This window comes from Pan troglodytes, chromosome 10 (genome assembly GCF_028858775.2).
Source record: "Pan troglodytes isolate AG18354 chromosome 10, NHGRI_mPanTro3-v2.0_pri, whole genome shotgun sequence".
Lineage (NCBI taxonomy): Eukaryota > Metazoa > Chordata > Mammalia > Primates > Hominidae > Pan > Pan troglodytes.
Window position 1 is genome coordinate 111990601 of NC_072408.2, and position 18465 is coordinate 112009065.

The 18465-nt window shown below is 39.4% G+C and overlaps 1 protein-coding gene across 11 annotated transcripts in view; it reads right to left on the bottom strand.

Moving 5' to 3' along the window:
• Positions 1 to 610: 610 nt before the first annotated feature.
• APPL2 (adaptor protein, phosphotyrosine interacting with PH domain and leucine zipper 2) overlaps positions 611 to 18465 on the bottom strand; it is a 63404-nt gene continuing 45549 nt past the window's right edge. For 7 of the 11 annotated variants that reach the window (XM_001160746.6, XM_509331.7, XM_063787079.1 and 4 more), the window contains exons 15-21: positions 17534 to 17698; positions 17315 to 17367; positions 15817 to 15991; positions 4563 to 4599; positions 4210 to 4350; positions 3365 to 3412; positions 611 to 1758 (exon numbers count right to left, since the gene is read on the bottom strand). In XM_001160746.6, the coding sequence (XP_001160746.1) occupies positions 1621 to 1758; positions 3365 to 3412; positions 4210 to 4350; positions 4563 to 4599; positions 15817 to 15991; positions 17315 to 17367; positions 17534 to 17698 (757 nt within the window). In that variant the 3' untranslated portion in view covers positions 611 to 1620. The remainder of the gene's footprint in view (positions 1759 to 3364; positions 3413 to 4209; positions 4351 to 4562; positions 4600 to 15816; positions 15992 to 17314; positions 17368 to 17533; positions 17699 to 18465) is intronic. The other 4 variants (XM_054664640.2, XM_016924096.3, XM_063787080.1 and 1 more) reach the window with 1 other exon arrangement.

Below are 18465 nucleotides of genomic sequence, written 5' to 3' on the forward strand. Positions count from 1 at the left end.
TATTTAAGCCATGCAGTCTTTTAAAATGGTGGATTAATAAAATAACTTTTGTAATACAAAATTAGGTTAACATCATAGGATCCATTTGAAATGTATAAAGAAATGTATAGTATTTCACTTTTCAAACTAATAATTGTTTAGGACTTCAGATTCTACCCCTCCCAAAAAAGTCTAAGCAAGAAAAAAAAAGTTCAGGGGACTGTGGTTCTTGCAGTCTGTCAGAGAACCAATTGATCTAAAGCGGTTATGTCATACAAATTTGTAAGGCATTAGTGAACAATGAATTAATTTTACAGTGCATAATCTCATACTGGCTTAGACTGGCTCACTATGTCTTTTATGGTGTATACATTTCAAATGGATCCTATATTAACCTAATTTTGGATTACAAAAGTTGTTTTATCCACCATTTTAAAAGCAACACCTTTAAAACTTTTAGCAATGGGATCACATATTCTACTCATGTTGACTGGAAGTATTTTTTGATACTATATCCCCTCTTCTGTGATTTCATTATGCCCTAGTTTTTGGGAAATTGAATGTTAAAGCTATAGAGCTGACTTTAGTTTTCTTCCAGGGATGTTCTAGAAAATAACCACAACAAACAAAAGAAAGAAACAATAATTTTTATTGCTAGGTTAATTTATTACAAAGATAATAATAGTCTGTTGAACTTAGTTACAGTTAGACACACTGTACCGATTCAAAATCATTATACTAGTTTGATAGGGAGGAGGGATGGGGGAGTGGGCTGGGGTTCCAGGAATTGGAAGTATCAGGGTGGAAATAGGAACTTTATACCAAGCCCCATGACCAGCTGTGCTTCAAGTGAGTTTTAAAATTAATTGGTCCCTTCCCTGAAGAGGGTCTGGCTCAGAAGAAACAGGAACTGGTAGAGCTGCACCCTGTCCACAGTGATCCACTACTAAAAATACTCATACCTAGGAGGACCTTAAACTTCTGAATGCTGGTTCAGTAAGGCTCCACTGTAAAATCAAACATCTTTTGTGGTATTCATTTTTTTATTGCTTGATGTCTGGAACAGTTACCGAAACTAGACCTGTATCGCGCATCTCTACTAGTGCTTGGTCCTCAAAGCAGTGCTCATCACCTAACTGCACAAAGAAATGCTATTAGGTCCAATTATGAGATAAGCTGAATTATAAATACACAATTTTCAGAACGACAGGCACTTAAAGCTCATTAAGTAAAATACAAAAATAGATATTAATAAGAAATATTTAGTGTTCATCAAATTGTAAATCTAGGCTTTTGCCATTTTTTAAAAAGGATACTGGAAACTGAAGAGATGACATTCATATGAACAATGCATTTTTCAAACTTTTGTTCTGAGCGCTGAACAATCTAAGAAATTTAGCGCAATCTAAGAAAAAAGACTTACCACAAAGCACCTAAAATAACATTGTAGATGGGTGGGAACGCTGTCAACCATTTCTTAGTTTCCCTCCTAAGTCTCAGTATCAAGGCATCAAGATTACATTCCACAAACGATTGTCAGCCTTCGGAAATCAGGTCAGTGTGCCTGTATGTTAGAGAAGTTAAAACCCTTAGGAGGTAGCTCTCCTTCCTGTTTGCTCTTCCCCCACAGGCGCAAGTGAGTTATGCTTCAGATTCTGCGCCTCTATGTTCATTTGGATTTCCATCATCATTGTCATCTGGTTGATCGTTTAACAGTACATATTTTCCATCATTGGTTAGTGGTATGGACAGCATTAATTGAGCCAGTGCTTCTGGATCCTGAAGTTAGGAGAGTTTAAAAGGGAAAAAAGAAAAGGCTTAAGATGCATTTAAACCCCTTTGGCCTGGCTTTCAATATGTTCTGTAATCTAGTCTTGTTTCTCCTGACTCTTGTGTATATGTGCCTTCCGCTGAGTCTCCTTGCTTCTCAAACTCAGGCATGTCACTTCTAGAATCTAGACTGTTTTCCTCTGAGCCAAAATATTGTTTACGTAGTCAATTCGTATCATCTTCCCAAAGATTCCATAGAGGAACTTCCTTCACAGAACTTTTGTCTTCTCTATCTTTAAACTCCTTCTTTTCTCACGTTTAATCTATACCAGAAGTTGGCAAACTATGGTCATTTGGCTAACCATTTGATTTTTATTGGAAAACAGCTGCGGCCATTTATTTACATACTGTCCATGCTGCTGCTGCTTTTTTTTGGGGGGGAGGGGGTGGTGCGGCGGTTGGAGACAGAGTCTCGCTCTATCGCCCAGGCTGGAGAGAAGTGGTATGATCTCAGCTCACTGCAACCTTCGCCTCCCTGGTTCAAACGATTCTTGTGCCTCAGTCTCCCGAGTAGCTGGGACTACAGGTGTGCACCACCACACCCGGCTAATTTTTGTATTTTTAGTAGAGATGGGGTTTCACCATGTTGGCCAGGCTGGTCTTGAACTCCTGACCTCAGGTGATCCTCCTGCCTCTGCCTCCCAAAGTGCTGGGATTACAGGCATAAGCCACCATGCCTGGCCTGCTTTTGTCTTATGATAGCAGAGTTGAATCTGTTGCAAGGGAGATAGCCAAAAACATAAAGACCCTTTATAGAAAAAGTTTGCCAACTTTTGACCAATACCATTAAATACTAGCTTACAGTGCTTGCCATTATTTCATGTATGTGGCCTTAGTCCTTGGTCTTCCTGACCTCTCCAAGACTGAACTGCACTAATATGGTAGCCACTGGCTACATGTTACTATGTAAATTTGAGTTAAATTTAAAAATCCAGTTCCTCAGTCACACTAGCCATATTCAATCTGCATATTAAATTGTGCAGATATAAATCATTTCCATTATTGCAGAAAGTTCTGTACATTGCTGAACTAGAAGCCCCCTGGGGGCAGGGACTATATCTGTCTTGTTCACTACTATAATTCCAGGGCTTTTCTTACACAAACTAGGCTCTCAAAAATTTGCTGAATGAACAAAAGATTAAAAGCTGCTGAAAGACAGGGAGGTCTCAGAGTCCTCATTTCTTAAAAGCTCCCAGGTGACGTCTGTTAATGCTGTGGGGCATGTGATCATACTCTGAGGAGCAAGGCCTTAGAGCACACGGTGGGTACTTATCTATCATCTTAATCTGAAAGAAAGGAAATCTAGCCAACTAGTATGCAAGCAAGAAAACAGATAAGCAGGAGCTCCAGCAGTGATAAGAAGTCCTCATGTGTTAACAGTGAACATGGAACTAGCTGATCAAAAACGTCTGGTGGTTAGAATACTTTTAAAAGGAAATCCCAAACTTGGCCACACTTTCCAGTGAACATCACTTTTCTTTTTGAAAAGACTCTTGGTATGTGTACACAGATGTGTTTTGAGTAGCTACTAAACCAGCACTAGAATGCATCTTACCTTCTGAACCTCAATAATTTCTTTTCCCAAATTAATAGCATAACATATCTGCAAAAGACAAGAAAAGTAGTGATTGGCAAAAGTAGAGAAGGATAAAATTTTAGAACAAATGTGATTTGGGAGTACAGTGAAGTCACTGTTCTCACTGTTCCCACTTGGGAACATAGGACCTGGCTGCAGGAGACTCATCACATAGGGCCCGGGGCATTTGCGTCCAACTGTCCTGACCTCTGTTGCCAATTTATGCCACACAAAAAATATTCCAGGTTAAGTGAAACTCAGGTAATTCCAGTGTTAAAAATTCTTAATAGGAATTTTTCTTCTCTCTCTTTAATGTATTTAGCCACGATATGTCCATATACACAGTGGCAAACAGATAATTTACTGAAAGAAGGATTGGTTAATTGTGATAAATTCTAAGTCGCAGATAGAGTCAAAAGTTTTTCATACTAAACCAACAGTTTGTGTGTAACTTTTCTAATATCTTCCTTGGTTTGCTCTCTGAGACTAAATTATTCTCTATTGTAGCTTTTGCCTTAATTTTTTTTAAAGAACAAATTTGAGGGGAACTGCTTTCGACATTTCCTTATATCCCGACTAAATAATATGTCTTGCCATGAAATTTCTTCCTCATTCACCCTATTCTGGTTGATAGGTATTTTCCACAGAGAAATTTAAATCGAGTTTTCTTTCAGTGAGGCCTTCTTAGGAGGTATTATCTGAACTCCTGGATGGAGACATGCAGAATAATCAACTAAATATCCAAGGAAGTAATGCCAGAAAACTCTTTTAAAATGGACTTGTTTGGACTGGGATATTATGGGATCTTCACATGAAAAAGAGACCTTTTCGCCTTCTGAGTTGCTTTCAAAAATGTATGTACTCAGAGATTCTTCTCCAGTGGATTCAGGAACACGGATGACAAAACCAACCAGTCTCTTGTTTTCTTGATGAGCAGCAAATTGTGTGACACTGGTAAGTTCAAACTGCGGGGGGTGGGAAAAAAAGGCAACAGATCATACAACTACTAGAATTAAAAACTGACAAGGCTACTCTCTGGAAAAGTCATGAGAAAAAGTATCCTATTAGTCCTATTAGTGGCAGATCTTTATTAATAAAGTGCCTAGGCTGTGTTTAAGGTAGATACAAAGGTGAATTAAGGAGTAATCACTAACATGAACCTGTATGCGGTACTTACATTGGCCCTTGATACTTGAGTCTGTGGATCTATCAACCTGAAATTTTAAAAGATACATTATGTCACAAATGTTGGATAAATTTAATATTCCTAGAAGAGTTTGTAGAAGTCCAGAATAAATACAAATTCCCCGAAATAGAGATAAAGCCTGTTAGAGGGTGAGGTGAGATAGCTGTGTGTGACCACGTGTCCTGCTTTCTGCCTTTACGGAACCTGTGTAGCTAAAGCTCAGGGTACCTATAATGGAAGATTATATAGCAAGTAGAAGATTTAACTTCACAGGACTCTGCAACTTACCCAAAAAGACAGCATTATAATCCTCAACAGATCTGCTATATAATATGGATGGATTATATTCTGTACAGCCTCCCTCTCAACAAACATCCATTGGCAACTTTAATGTCCCTGAAGTGCAAGATCAACTTAGTCTAAATTTAACATTATTGAAAAAGATGAGGTAGCGGTGACAAAATAGTGAAGGGATTTTGACAAAACTCTTATCAATTTGGGTAAAAGAGGAATAATGTTTAAGAAAGTATTCCAGAATATATTTCCTTGTTTTAATTATTTACTATTTATTCTGAGAAGAGTCTTGCTGTCACACAGGCTGGAGTGCAGCAGCCCAATCTTGGCTCACTGCAACCTCCACCTCCCGGGTTCAAGCGATTCTCCTGCCTCAGCCTCCTGAGTAGCTGGGATTACAGGTGTCAGCCAAAATGCCTGGGTAATTTTTGTATTTTTAGTAGAAGTGGGGTTTCACCATGTTCACCAGGCTGGTGTCGAACTCCTGACCTCAGGGCATCTGCCTGCTTCAGTCTCCCAAAGTGCTGGGATTACAGGCATGAACCACCACGCCAGGCCTTCAGAATATATTTCTTCAACAGTATTTTAAGCATCATCTAATAATCAGGTTGACATACCCTAGAAAATAAACTATATGAGAGAATTTATTGCTATCTTAGATAAGTGGGTATAAATTTCTACTGTATTGTACTCGTGTTGGAATAATTAACATGCTATTATGTAAATTATTACTATACATTTTATAGGTGAAAGCAAAAATATAGTTTGTGGAAAAAATGGTTATGATTCCATTTATATGTTAAATGTCCAGATCTATAGAGATGGCAATTTTAGTGGTTAGTGGCTTCCTAGGGCTGGGTGGGTTGCCAGGGGCTAATGGGTATTCTTTCTGAGGTGATGAAAATGTTGTAAAATTGATTGTGATGATGGTTGTACAACTCTGAATATACTAGAAACCACTGAATTGTACATTTAAATTGTATGTGAATTATATCTCAGTAAAACTGGTACACCCCCATGCCCCCAACAAAAGGCTACAGTTAGAAATACGTGCAGTTATACTTATTAAACCGTAAGACTTATAATCAGAGAACTCGAGATTGAGTTCTACCCTGGCTCCTCACCTGATCTTGTGCAAGTCACCCGGACTTCTTACAACTGGTTCATCTGTAAAACTGTGGTAAGAACCCCCACTTCCAAGAGGTGGTTATGACAGTTAATGAGAAGTGTGTATGGAAATTTAAGTAGACAAAGCTTAAGAAATGTTACTTTTATGTCCCTATTAATGGGCATGAATTTAATTTTTTGAATATAGATCATAAAGTTTTCCTCAAGTTGGAATAACTTTCATAGGTATTTTGTAAAATTCCTTATAAGTGAAAACACATGCATATTTTGTGGGTCACTTTCAGAAGTTTGCTGTTTAAATCAGGTAACCTAGATTTCTCTTTTTTTATTATTATACTTTAAGTTCTGAGATACATGTGCAGAACGTGCAGGTTTGTTACATAGGTATACATGTGCTGTGGTGGTTTGCTGCACCCATCAACCTGTCATCTACATTAGGTATTTCTCCTAATGCTATCCCTCCCCTTGACACCCACCCACCAACAGGCCCCAGTGTGTGATGTTCCCCTTCCTGTGCCTATATGTTCTCATTGTTCAGCTCCCACTTATGAGTGAGAACATGCAGTGTTTGGTTTTCTGTTCCTGTGTTAGTTTGCTGAGAATGATGGTTTCCAGCTTCATCCATGTCCCTGCAAAGGACATGAAGTCATTCTTTTTTATGGCTGCACAGTATTCCATGGTGTATATGTGCCACATTTTCTTTATCCAGTCTATCATTGATGGGCATTTGGGTTGGTTCCAAGTCTTAGCTATTGTGAATAGTGGTGCAATACACATAGTGTGCATGTGTCTTTATAGAAAATGATTTATAGTCCTTTGGGTATGTACCCAGTAATGGGATTGCTGGGTCAAATGGTTATTTCTGGTTCTAGATCCTTGAGGAATCGCCACACTGTCTTCCGCAATAGTTGAATTAATTTACATTCCCAGCAGTATAAAAGCGTTCCTATTTCTCCACATCCTCTCCAGCATCTGTTGTTTCCTGATTTTTTAATGATTGCCATTCTAACTGGTGTGAGATGGTATCTCATTGTGGTTTTGATTTGCATTTCTCTAACGACCAGTGATGATGAGCTTTTTTTCACATGTTTGTCAGCCGCATGTCTTCTTTTGAAAAATGTCTGTTCATATCCTTCACCCACTTTTTGACGGGGTTGTTTTATTCTTGTAAATGTGTTTAAGTTCTTTGTAGATTCTGGATATTAGCCCTCTGTCAGATGGATAGATTGAAAAAATTTTCTCCCATTCTGTAGGTTGCCTGTTCACTCTGATGATAGTTTCTTTTGCTGTGCAGAAGCTCTTTAGTTTAATTAGACCCCATTTATCAATTTTGGCTTTTGTTGCCATTGCTTCTGGTGTTTTCATCATGAACTCTTTGCCCATGCCTCTGTCCTGAATGGTATTGCCTAGGTTTTCTTCTAGGGTTTTTATGGTTTTAGGTCTTACATTTAAATCTTTAATCCATCTTGACTTAATTTTTGTATAAGGTGTTAAGGAAGGGGTCCAGTTTCAGTTTTCTGCATATGGCTAGCCAGTTTTCCCAACATCATTTATTAAATAGGGAGTCCTTTCCTCATTTCTTGTTTTTGTCAGGTTTGTCAAAGATCAGATGGTTGTAGATGTGTGGTGTTATTTCTGAGGCCTCTGTTCTGTTCCATTGGTCTATATATCTGTTTTGGTACCAGTACCATGCTGTTTTGGTTACTGTAGCCTTGTAGTATAGTTTGAAGTCAGGTAGCATGATACCTCCAGCTTTGTTCTTTTTGCTTAGGATTATCTTGGCTATGCGGGCTCTTTTTTGGTTCCATATGAAATTTAAAGTAGTTTTTTCTAACTCTGTTAAGAAAGTCAGTGGTAGCTTGATGGGAATAGCACTATTACTTTGGGCAGTATGGCCATTTTCACGATATTGATTCTTCCTATCCATGAGCATGGCATGTTTTTCCATTTGTTTGTGTCCTCTCTTATTTCCTTGAGCAGTGGTTTGTAGTTCTCCTTGAAGAGGTCCTTCACATCCCTTGTAAGTTGTATTCCTAGGTATTTTATTCTCTTAGTAGCAATTGTGAATGGGAGTTCACTCATGATTTGGCTGTTTGTGTATTATTGGTGTATAGGAATGCTTGTGATTTTTGCACATTAATTTTGTATCCTGAGACTTTGCTGACGTTGCTTATCAGCTTAAGGAGTTTTTGGGCTGAGACGATGGAGTTTTCTAAATATACAAGCATGTCATCTTTAAACAGAGATAATCTGACTTCCTCTCTTCCTATTTGAATACCCTCATTGCTTTCTCTTGCCTGACTGCCCTGGCCAGAACTTCCAATATTCTGTTGAATAGGAGTGGTGAGAGAGGGCATCCTTGTCTTGTGCTAATTTTCAAAGGGAATGCTTCCAGTTTTTGCCCATTCAGTATGATACTGGCTGTGGGTTTGTCATAAATAGCTCATTATTTTGAGATATGTTCCATCAATACCTAGTTTATTGAGTGTTTTTAGCATGAAGGGTGTTGAATTTTATCGAAGGCCTTTTCTGCATCTATTGAGATAATCATGTGGTTTTTGTCATTGGTTCTGTTTACGTGATGGATTACATTTACTGATTTGCGTATGTCGAACCAGCCTTGCATCCCAGGGATGAAGCCCACTTGATCATGGTGATAAGCTTTTTAATGTGCTGCTGGATTCAGTTTGCTGGTATTTTATTGAGGATTTTTGCATTGATGTTCATCAGGGGTATTGCCCTGAAATTTTGTTTTTTTATTGTGTCTCTGCCAGGTTTTGGTATCAGGATGACGCTGGCTTCATAAAATGAGTTAGGGAGGAGTCCCTCTTTTTCTATTGTTTGGAATAGTTTTAGAAGGAATGATACCAGCTCCTCTTTGTAACTCTGGTAGAATGTGGCTGTGAATCCATCTGGTCCTGGGCTTGTTTTTGGTTGGTAGGCTATTAATTATTGCCTCAATTTCAGAACTTGTTATCGGTCTATTCAGGGATTCGACTTCTTCCTGGTTTAATCTTGGGAGGGTGTATGTGTCCAGGAATTTATCCATTTCTTCTAGATTTTCTAGTTTATTTGCATACAGGTGTTTATAGTATTCTCTGTTGGTAGTTTGTATTTCTCTGGGATCAGTGGTGATAATCCCCTTTATCATTTTTTATTGTGTCTGTTTGATTCTTCTCTCTTTTCTTCTTTATTAGTCTGGCTAGCAGTCTATCAATTTTGTTAATCTTTTCAAAAAACCAGCTCCTGGATTCATTGATTTTTGAAGGGTTTTTCGTGTCTCTATCTCCTTCAGTTCTGCTCTGATCTTAGTTATTTCTTGTCTTCTGCTAGCTTTTGAATTTGTTTACTCTTGCTTCTCTAGTTTTTTTGAGATGGAGTTTTGCTCTTGTTGCCCAGGCTGGAGTGCAATGGCATGATCTTGGCTCACTGCAACCTCCACCTCCCTGGGTTCAAGTGATTCTCCTGCTCCAGCCTCTCCAGTAGCTGGGATTACATAGGTGCCTGCCACCACACCTAGCAAATTTTTTGTATTTTTAGTAGAGATATGGTTTCATCATGTTGGCCAGGCTGGTCTCAAACTCCTGACCTCAGGTGATCCACCTGCCTTGGCCTCCCAAAGTGGTGGCATTACAGGCATGAGCCATGGTGCCCAACCTTCTAGTTCTTTTAATTGTGATGTTAGGGTGTCAATTTTAGATCTTTCCCACTTTCTCCTGTGTGCATTTAGTGCTATAAATTTACTTCTAAACACTGCTTTAGCTGTGTTCCAGAGATTGTGGTATGTTGTGTCCTTGTTCTCATTGGTTTCAAGTAATTTATTTATTTTTGCCTTAATTTCATTATTTATTTACCCAGCAGTCATTCAGGAACAGGTTGTTCAGTTTCCATGTAGTTGTGCAGTTTTGAATGACTTTCTTAATCCAGAGTTCTAATTTGATTGCACTGTGGTCTGAGAGACAGTTTGTTGTGATTTCTGTTCTTTTGCATTTGTTGAGGAGTATTTTACTTCCGATTATGTGGTCAATTTTAGAATAAGTGTGACGTGGTGCTGAGAAGAATGTATATTTTGTTGATTTGGGATGGAGCGTTCTGTAGATGTGTATTAGCTCCACTTGGTCCAGAGCTGAGTTTAAGTCCTGAATATCCTTGTTAATTTTCTGTGTTGTTGATCTAATATTGACAGTGGGGTGCTAAAGTCTCCCAATATTATTGTGTGGGCGTCTAAGTCTCTTTGTACATCTCTAAGAACTTGTTTTACGAATCTGGGTGCTTCTGTATTGGGTATATATATATTTAGGATAGTTAGCTTTTCTTGTTGCATTGATCCCTTTACCACTATGTAATGCCCTTCTTTGTCTTTTTTGATCTTTGTTGGTTTCAAGTCCGTTTTATCAGAGACTAGGATTGCAACCCCTGTTTTTTTTTTTTTTTTTTTTTTTTTTTGCTTTCCATTTGCTTGGTAAATCTTCCTCCATCCCTTTATTTTGAGCCTATGTGTGTCTCTGCACATGAGATGGATCTCCTGAATACAGCAAACTGATGGGTCTTGACTCTTTATCCAATGTGCCAGTCTGTGTCTTTTAATTGGGGCATTTAGCCTGTTTACATTTAAGGTTAATATTGTTATGTGTGAATGTGATCCTGTCATTATGATGGTAGCTGGTTATTTTGCCTGTTAGTTGATGCAGTTTCTTCACAGTGCTGATGGTCTTTACATTTTGGTATGTTTTTGCAGTGGCTGGTACTGGTTTTTCCTTTCCATATTTAGTGCTTCCTTCAGGAGCTCTTGTAAAGCAGGTGTGGTGGTGACAACATCCTTCAGCATTTGCTTGTCTGTAAAGGATTTTATTTCTCCTTTGCTTATGAAGCTTAGTTTGGCTGGATATGAAAGTCTGGGTTGAAAATTCTTTTCCTTAAGAATGTTAAATAATGTGTGCCCCCACTCTTTTCTGGGTTGTAGCGTTTCTGCAGAGAGATCCGCCGTTAGGCTGATGGGTTTCCCTTTGTGGGTAATGTGACCTTTCTCTCTGGCTGCCCTTAACATTTTTTCCTTCATTTAAACCTTGGTGAATCTGATGATTATGTGTCTTGGGGTTGCTCTTCTCGAGGAGTATCTTTGTGGTGTTCTCTGTATTTCCTGAATTTGAATGCTGGCTTGTCTTGCTAGGTTGTGGAAGTTCTCCTGGATAATACCCTGAAGAGTGTTTTCTAACTTGGTTCCATTCTCCCCGTCACTTTCAGGTACACCAATCAAATGTAGGTTTGGTCTTTTCACATAGTCCCATATTTCTTAGAGGCTTTATTCACTCATTTTCATTCTTTTTTCTCTAATCTTGTCTTCACACTTTATTTCATTAAGTTAATCTTCAATCTCTGGTATCCTTTCTTCCACTTGATCGATTTGACTATTGATACTTGTGTATGCTTCACGAAGTTCTCGTGCTGTGTTTTTCATCTCCATCAGGTTATTTATATTCTTCTCTAAACTGGTTATTCCAGTTAGCAGTTCCTATAACCTTTTATCCAGATTCTTAGCTTCCTCGCATTGGGTTAGAACATGCTCCTTTAGCTTGGAGGAGTTTGTTATTACTCACCTTCTGAAGCCTCTTTCTGTAAATTCTTCAAACTCATTCTCCATCCAATTTTGTTCCCTTGCTGGCAATGAGTTGTGATCCTTTGGAGGAGGAGACGCATTCTGGTTTTTGGAATTTTCAGCCTTTCTGTGCTGCTTTTTCCTCATCTTTGTGGATTTATCTACCTTTGGTCTTTGATGCTGGTGACCTTTGGGTGGGGTTTTTGTGTAGTCATCCTTTTTGTTGATGTTGATGCTCTAGCTTTCTGTTTGTTAGTTTTCCTTCAGGCCCCTCTTCTGCAGGTCTGCTGCAGTTTGCTGAAGGTACACTCCGGGCTCTCTTTGCCCGGGTATCACCAGTGGAGGCTGCAGAACAGCAAAGACTGCTGCCTGCTCCTTCCTCTGGAAGCTTCATCCCAGAAGGGCACCCACCAGATGCCAGCTGGAACTCTCCTGTATGAGGTGTCTGTCGATTCCTGCTGGGAGGTGTCTCCCCGTCAGGAACCACCGGAGTCAGGGACTCACTTGAGGAGGCAGTCTGTCCCTTAGCAGAGCTCAAGCGTTGTGCTGGGAGACCTGCTGCTCTCTTGAGAGCTGGCAGGCAGGAACATTTAAGTCTGCTGAAACTGCGCCCACAGCCACCCCTTCCCCCAGGTGCTCTGTCCCAGGGAGATGGGAGTTTGATCTATAAGCCCCTGACTGGGGCTGCTACCTTTCTTTCAGAGATGCCCTGCCCAGAGAGGAGGAATCTAGAGAGGCAGTCTGGCTACAGCAGTTTTATGGCGCTGCGGCAGGCTCAGCCCAGTCTGATCTTCCTGGTGGCTTTCTTTACACTCTAAGGGGAAAACCACCTACTCAAGCCTCAGTAATGGCAGATGCCCCTCCCCCCACCAAGCTCGAGCATCCCTGGTCAACTTCAGACTGCTGTGCTGCCAGTGAGAATTTCAAGCCAGTGGATCTCAGTGTGTTGGGCTCCGTGGTGATGGGATCCACTGAACAAGACCACTTGGCTCCCTGGCTTCAGCTCCCTTTCCAGGGGAGTGAACAGTTCGGACTCCCTGATGTTCAGACGCCACTGGGGTGGGAAAAAAATCCTCCTGCAGCTAGCTCAGTGTCTGCCCAAATGGCTGCCCAGTTTTGTCCTTGAAACTTAGGGCCCTGGTGGTGTAGGCACTCGATGGAATCTCCTGGTCTGCGGGCTGCAAAGACAGTGGCAAAAGCCTAGTATCTGGGCTGGATAGGTCTGTCCCTCACTCATGGCTTCCCTTGGCTAGGGGAGGGAGTTCCCCGACCCCTTGTGCTTCCTGGGTAATGCAATGCCGCACCCTACTTCTGCTTGCCCTCCATAGGCTGTACCCACTGTCTAACCAGTCCCAGTGAGATAAGCTGGGTACCACAGTTGGAAATGCAGAAATCACCTGCCTTCTGTGTTGGTCTCACTGGGAGCTGCAGACTGGAGCTGTTCCTATTCAGGCATCTTGTCTGGGAATCAATTTTTCTTTTTAAATCTTCTGATTTTCTGTGTGACCTCTAAATGGTCTCAGAACCTATTCCACTGCAGGGGTATGTTTACTGTGGTGACGTATGCATAACGTCAGATTTATCATTAGTGATGTTTAGTGTCTTCATAACTTTGTGCAGCCATTACCACTACCTAGTCCCAGGACATTTTTATCATCCCAGAGGAAACTCCATCCCCATTAAGCAGTTACTCATTCCTCCTCCCACCCTCTGGCAATCTCTAGTCTGTCTTCTGTCTCTATGGATTTGCCTACTCTGGATATTTCATATAAACAGAACCCTACAGTATGTTGCCTTTTGTACCTGGCTTCTTTCACTTAGCACAATGTTTTCATCATTCATCCATGTTGTAGCACTTATCAGTCCTTTGTTCCTTTTTAAGACCAAATAGTATTCCATCATATATATATATACAGGTTGAGTATCCTGTATCTGAAATTGTTTTGGATTTCAGCTTTTTTTTCAGATTTTAAATTCCTGCATTATATTTACCAGGATGAGCATCCCAAAATCCAAAATGCTCCAATGAGCATCTCTTTTGAGCATCAAGTTGGCATTCAAAAAGTTTCAGATTTTGGAGCATTTGAGATTTCCAGATTTGGAATGCTCAACTCTACCACATTTTGTTGATCCATTCATTTGATGTTGGGCATTTGTATTATTTCCACCATTTGGATATCACGAAAAGGACTGCTATGAACATTTGCGTATAAGTTTTTGTTTGAACACCTGTATTTAATTCTTTTGGGTAACTACCCAGGAGCCCGCCAAACTGTTTTTTCACAGCAGCTGAACCATTTTATATTCCCACCAGCAATGGGTTCCAGTTTCTTCACATCCTTGCTAAACGCTTATTTTCCATTAACTATATATATGATATATATCATATATCTCATATATATCATATATCTCATATATATATCAGATATATCATATATATGAGATATATCATATATATGAGATATATCAGATATATCATATATATGAGATATATCAGATATATCATATATATGAGATATATCAGATATATCATATATATGAGATATATATATGAGATATATCAGATATATCATATATATGAGATATATATGATATATATCAGATATATGATATATATCAGATATATCAGATATATATCAGATATATATGATATATATAATATATCATATATGATATATATCTGATATATGATATATATGATATATATCTGATATATATATAAACATCTGTGAGACAGTGTGCATGGGTGCGCACGCCATCTTAATATGGAGTGACATATCTCATTGTGGATTTGTTTTGCATTTCCCTAGTAACACATAGCATCTTTTCATGTCCTCATTGGCCATTTGTATATGATCTTTGGAAAAATGTCTATTTCAAGTCCTTGGTCCATTTTTTAATTGGGTTGTCTTTCTGTTGAGTTTTATAAGAGTTCTTTGTATATTTTGTCTACTACATCCATATTAGATAGAATTTGTGAATACTTTTTTCCCATTCTGTAGTTTTTCTTTTCACTTTGATGTGCTGTGGTTTTTCACAGTACTTTTACATATATTTTCCTTTGATCTTTTTGGTGGAAATTATTCCAGGACCAATAGGATTATAAGAACCATGAGCCCATTTCTGTAAAAGGTCCAGGACATACTGAAAGAAAAGGTTTTATTAATAAGAACTTAATTCTCAGATAAGGTTCATAATAAATGAAAAGGATGGGCTTAATGAATGGAAGAAGCTATATCCTAATTTTTGCTATAGTCCTAGTTACCTTTTTTGAAGCTAACGTTCATTGAGCACTTTTCATGTACCAGTGAGTTGTAAATGTTTTACATATATTAGCACATTTATTCCTCATGACAACAGTGGAGGGTGTGAATAGTTACTTTCATTTTACAGCTGAAAAAACTGATGTACAGAGGCTCAAAAATTTGCTTAAGGTCACATAACTAAGAAATGCCGAAGCCAGGAATAAACTGAGACATTCTGGCTCTAAAGCAGTGCTGTCCCTTAGAAATGTAATGGAAGCCTTATATGTCATCGAAGTTTTTCCAGCAGCCACATTAAAAGTAACAGATAAAATTAATTTTACTTCATCCAGTATATCTAAAATATTACCAGACATGTGATTAACCTAAAAAATTAGTGAGATGTTTTACATCCTAAATCTTAGAAATTTGGTATGTATTTAACACTGAAAACACATCTCAGTTCAGGCTAGTTTTGCTGCAGATGCTACCTGTGGCTACAGTTTCATACGCCCGTGTTCATAACCAGGATTTTGGTCATATCTGAAACCCAGATCGTATTACCTGAAACACTAAATCATGTAGTTAATATGGCCTGCTCTCTCTGTGATGGCCAAGTTATTTAGGCAGATTTTTAAGTTTTTTTCCATTATTTTTTATAAATAGTACTCTCAGAAATGAAAAAAAAAAAAAGCAAAACCAAAAAACTTCCATTTTCAAGCTCTGAGCTATAATATAGAGAATAAGTCTAGTGTGATGGCATCTTTGTGAACAACAGTATTCACTCACCACTGGATTTTTGAAGATACCAGTTCTTGTCTCTAAGGGAGCACTTTCTAGGCTATCTATCTTATGTAAAAAGTAGTGGGGGCAAAAGCAAGAGTAGTCTCTTCTTTCCAGTACCAACATTTCAGATGGGTGCATTAGCCTTAAAAGGGGAATTAGCTGAAGCCATAAGAAAGTCTGAAAATAAAACTGAACGTACCTCAAAGATTGACTGGTGACCATCAGATGGGATTCTGTCATGCGGAAGATGTTATGAATAGCCCGAGCAGCCAATACTTGTCTCATCGCTTCATAAATCACTTCAGTAGTGCTGTCTGTTTTAACTGCCATTGATCCCAAAAACCGAACTATAAACATCTGCTGCAAAAGAGAATCTGGAAGACAGCATTTTCCGCTCAGGATCTCATTTACTTCCTGCTGCTGTTGATCTGCATACCAGGGTCAGATGTGCTAGTTTTGCCTGCTTTCTGTGGAGGACTTTCTACCAAAATTTCTCAATACCACTTTTATAAGCCCAATATTGCCAAAGCTCTGCATCTTCCATTTGTCTACATCTTGTCAGTTTGTTTGGAACTACTTCATTAGACTAGAAAGGCTTTTCTTCATCTATAAAATGAAATGATGGTGGTACCAGATGAACATCCTTCTAATGCTGAAACTCTAGGTGACTACATTGTACCTTTTCTCTGAAAAGAGTGAGTTCACTAGACAATAGAAAATTCATTACTTTGGCCCACTGATAAAGTCCTCTTAGAAAAGAAATTTTATTTGCAGGATATAAGATCTCATGTTGGGTCTCATGCAATTCATACTTCATGTGTATTACTGAAAGGCAGTGATGATGTTTCATAGCCTAAAGGAAGTCAGTCCTGGCTGCTGACAGTGGCACATAACTTGACAAAACTGACTCCCAGCAACCATAACTAGAAGACCAAAGAAGGTTTTTTCTTTTTTTTCTTTTTTGAGACAGGGTCTCACTCTGTAGCCCAGGCTGGAGTGCAATGGCATGACTTCAGCTCACTGCAACCTCCGCCTCCCAGGTTCAAGTGATTCTCATGTCTCAGCCTCCTGAGTAGCTAGGATTACAGGCGCCGGTCACTACACCTGGCTAATTTTTGTGTATATATATATTATTTGTAGAGACGGGGTTCTCACTGTGTTGCCCATGCTGGTCTTGAACTCTTAAGCTCAGGTGATTCACCTGCCTCGGCCTCCAAAAGTGCTGGGATTACAGGCGTGAGCCAGCGCGCCGGCCATCAGATACGTTCTTAAGTACATTATAAGAATGTAAAAAACCAAAAATTTGAATTTGAAAGACTTAAATATCATTTGTGTCATCTTCAAATTCAAGAACAAGTTATTTGTGCTTTTGGTTTTCTAAAATGACACAGCATATTTCCAGTTCACCAAGACTGCATTTGAATGTGATAACAGATTCAGATTTCACAACATTTCTATGCTATGCTACAAAAACGCTATGGCTAATGGTGAAATAGGGGCAGGTGGTCTTTCAGCTACCCCTCAGTTTTTATCCAAGACTTGCCTCCACTGCAGATATCTTACTAAACTTTCAGAACAACAAATCTTAATTCATACTCCTAATCATAGCTCTCTAAAACATGATTTCACATCTTATTTCAATGGCCGTTGTCATTTTGTGCAGAGGAAAGAATAAGGACACCAAACTAGTCACTTACCTTCTGCTTCTGGAAATGATTCATCCTCAGTTTCACCAAAAGGGTTGGTACGCCTAGGGGAATAGCCAGAGTTGAACAAACACGACAGCTGCAGCTAGAAGGGCACTTAACACTTGAACTGGAAGTCAGAATGGCAACAGTCTTTGGTGGTGGAGGGGGACACAAGAGACCTCAAATTTACTTTCAGTTCTCCCAGAGATAACCTCTCTCAGCCCATACCTGCTCCCTCTGTTCTGATCAAGGAATTCTGTAGCAGGAAGCACAATATCGAATTGAATCGGCGTTCCAGGCGCGATCAGCTCCTCTGCTTCAGGTAGCCTGGCTGTTGCTTTGGGAACAATCTTGTCATTTTCATTTTCCATCTCTGAATTTTTCAGGTTCTGGCTGAAGGGGAAAAAATCAATTCCCTTAACCTTACGCTTTTATAATCAAGTGAATACTTGTTGAAGGCTGAGGTGACTTTTATGAATGAAAATACAAGGGGAAAGATTGACCTCAGTCCCTTAATCCATTCTACAAATAAACCTTCTTCAAACTTCCTTCATATCCTTGGCTAAAAACCTTCAGTCTGCCCCATTTCCTGCAGTTCTCTCTGCTGCACAGCATCCTGCACTGTTACTAGTTTTCTGTCTGTATCCTTCTCTGTGAGGCAGGTTTTGGAGGGCCTATGCTATAGCTAAGTCATATGTATTCTTGGAACATAGTAGGCACTAAAAAATGTTAGCTGAGTGAACCAAAGGTCCTGGCTTGGCATTTAATCACCATCTGGCTCTAATTTCCCCAAAAGCCTCCCTTTCCACTCCTTTAATGCACCCTCTACGAGAGCTGTACCACACATACCACATGCTTTTCCTTATTTCCATCTTTATCCCAATTCTGCTGCTCACCCAACTCTCCCAACCCAGCTCAAATTCTTCCTTATCCACTAGGCCAGCCGGCACCCCGCCTCCCTCCTCTGAACTCCTGTGATTCTTCTCAGTAAGTCACAGGCACAGTCTTGCGGCCCTGTGTGCCTCCTGAGCTTCACATTGTGCCCACACTCATTGCTGACATCGTGGCCCATCAAATACTGTGCTCTCTGCGGACAGATTAATCAGGAACCAACATGTTCTTCTCCTCCAGTCTCAGAATACTGTAATTTAACTTTTCAA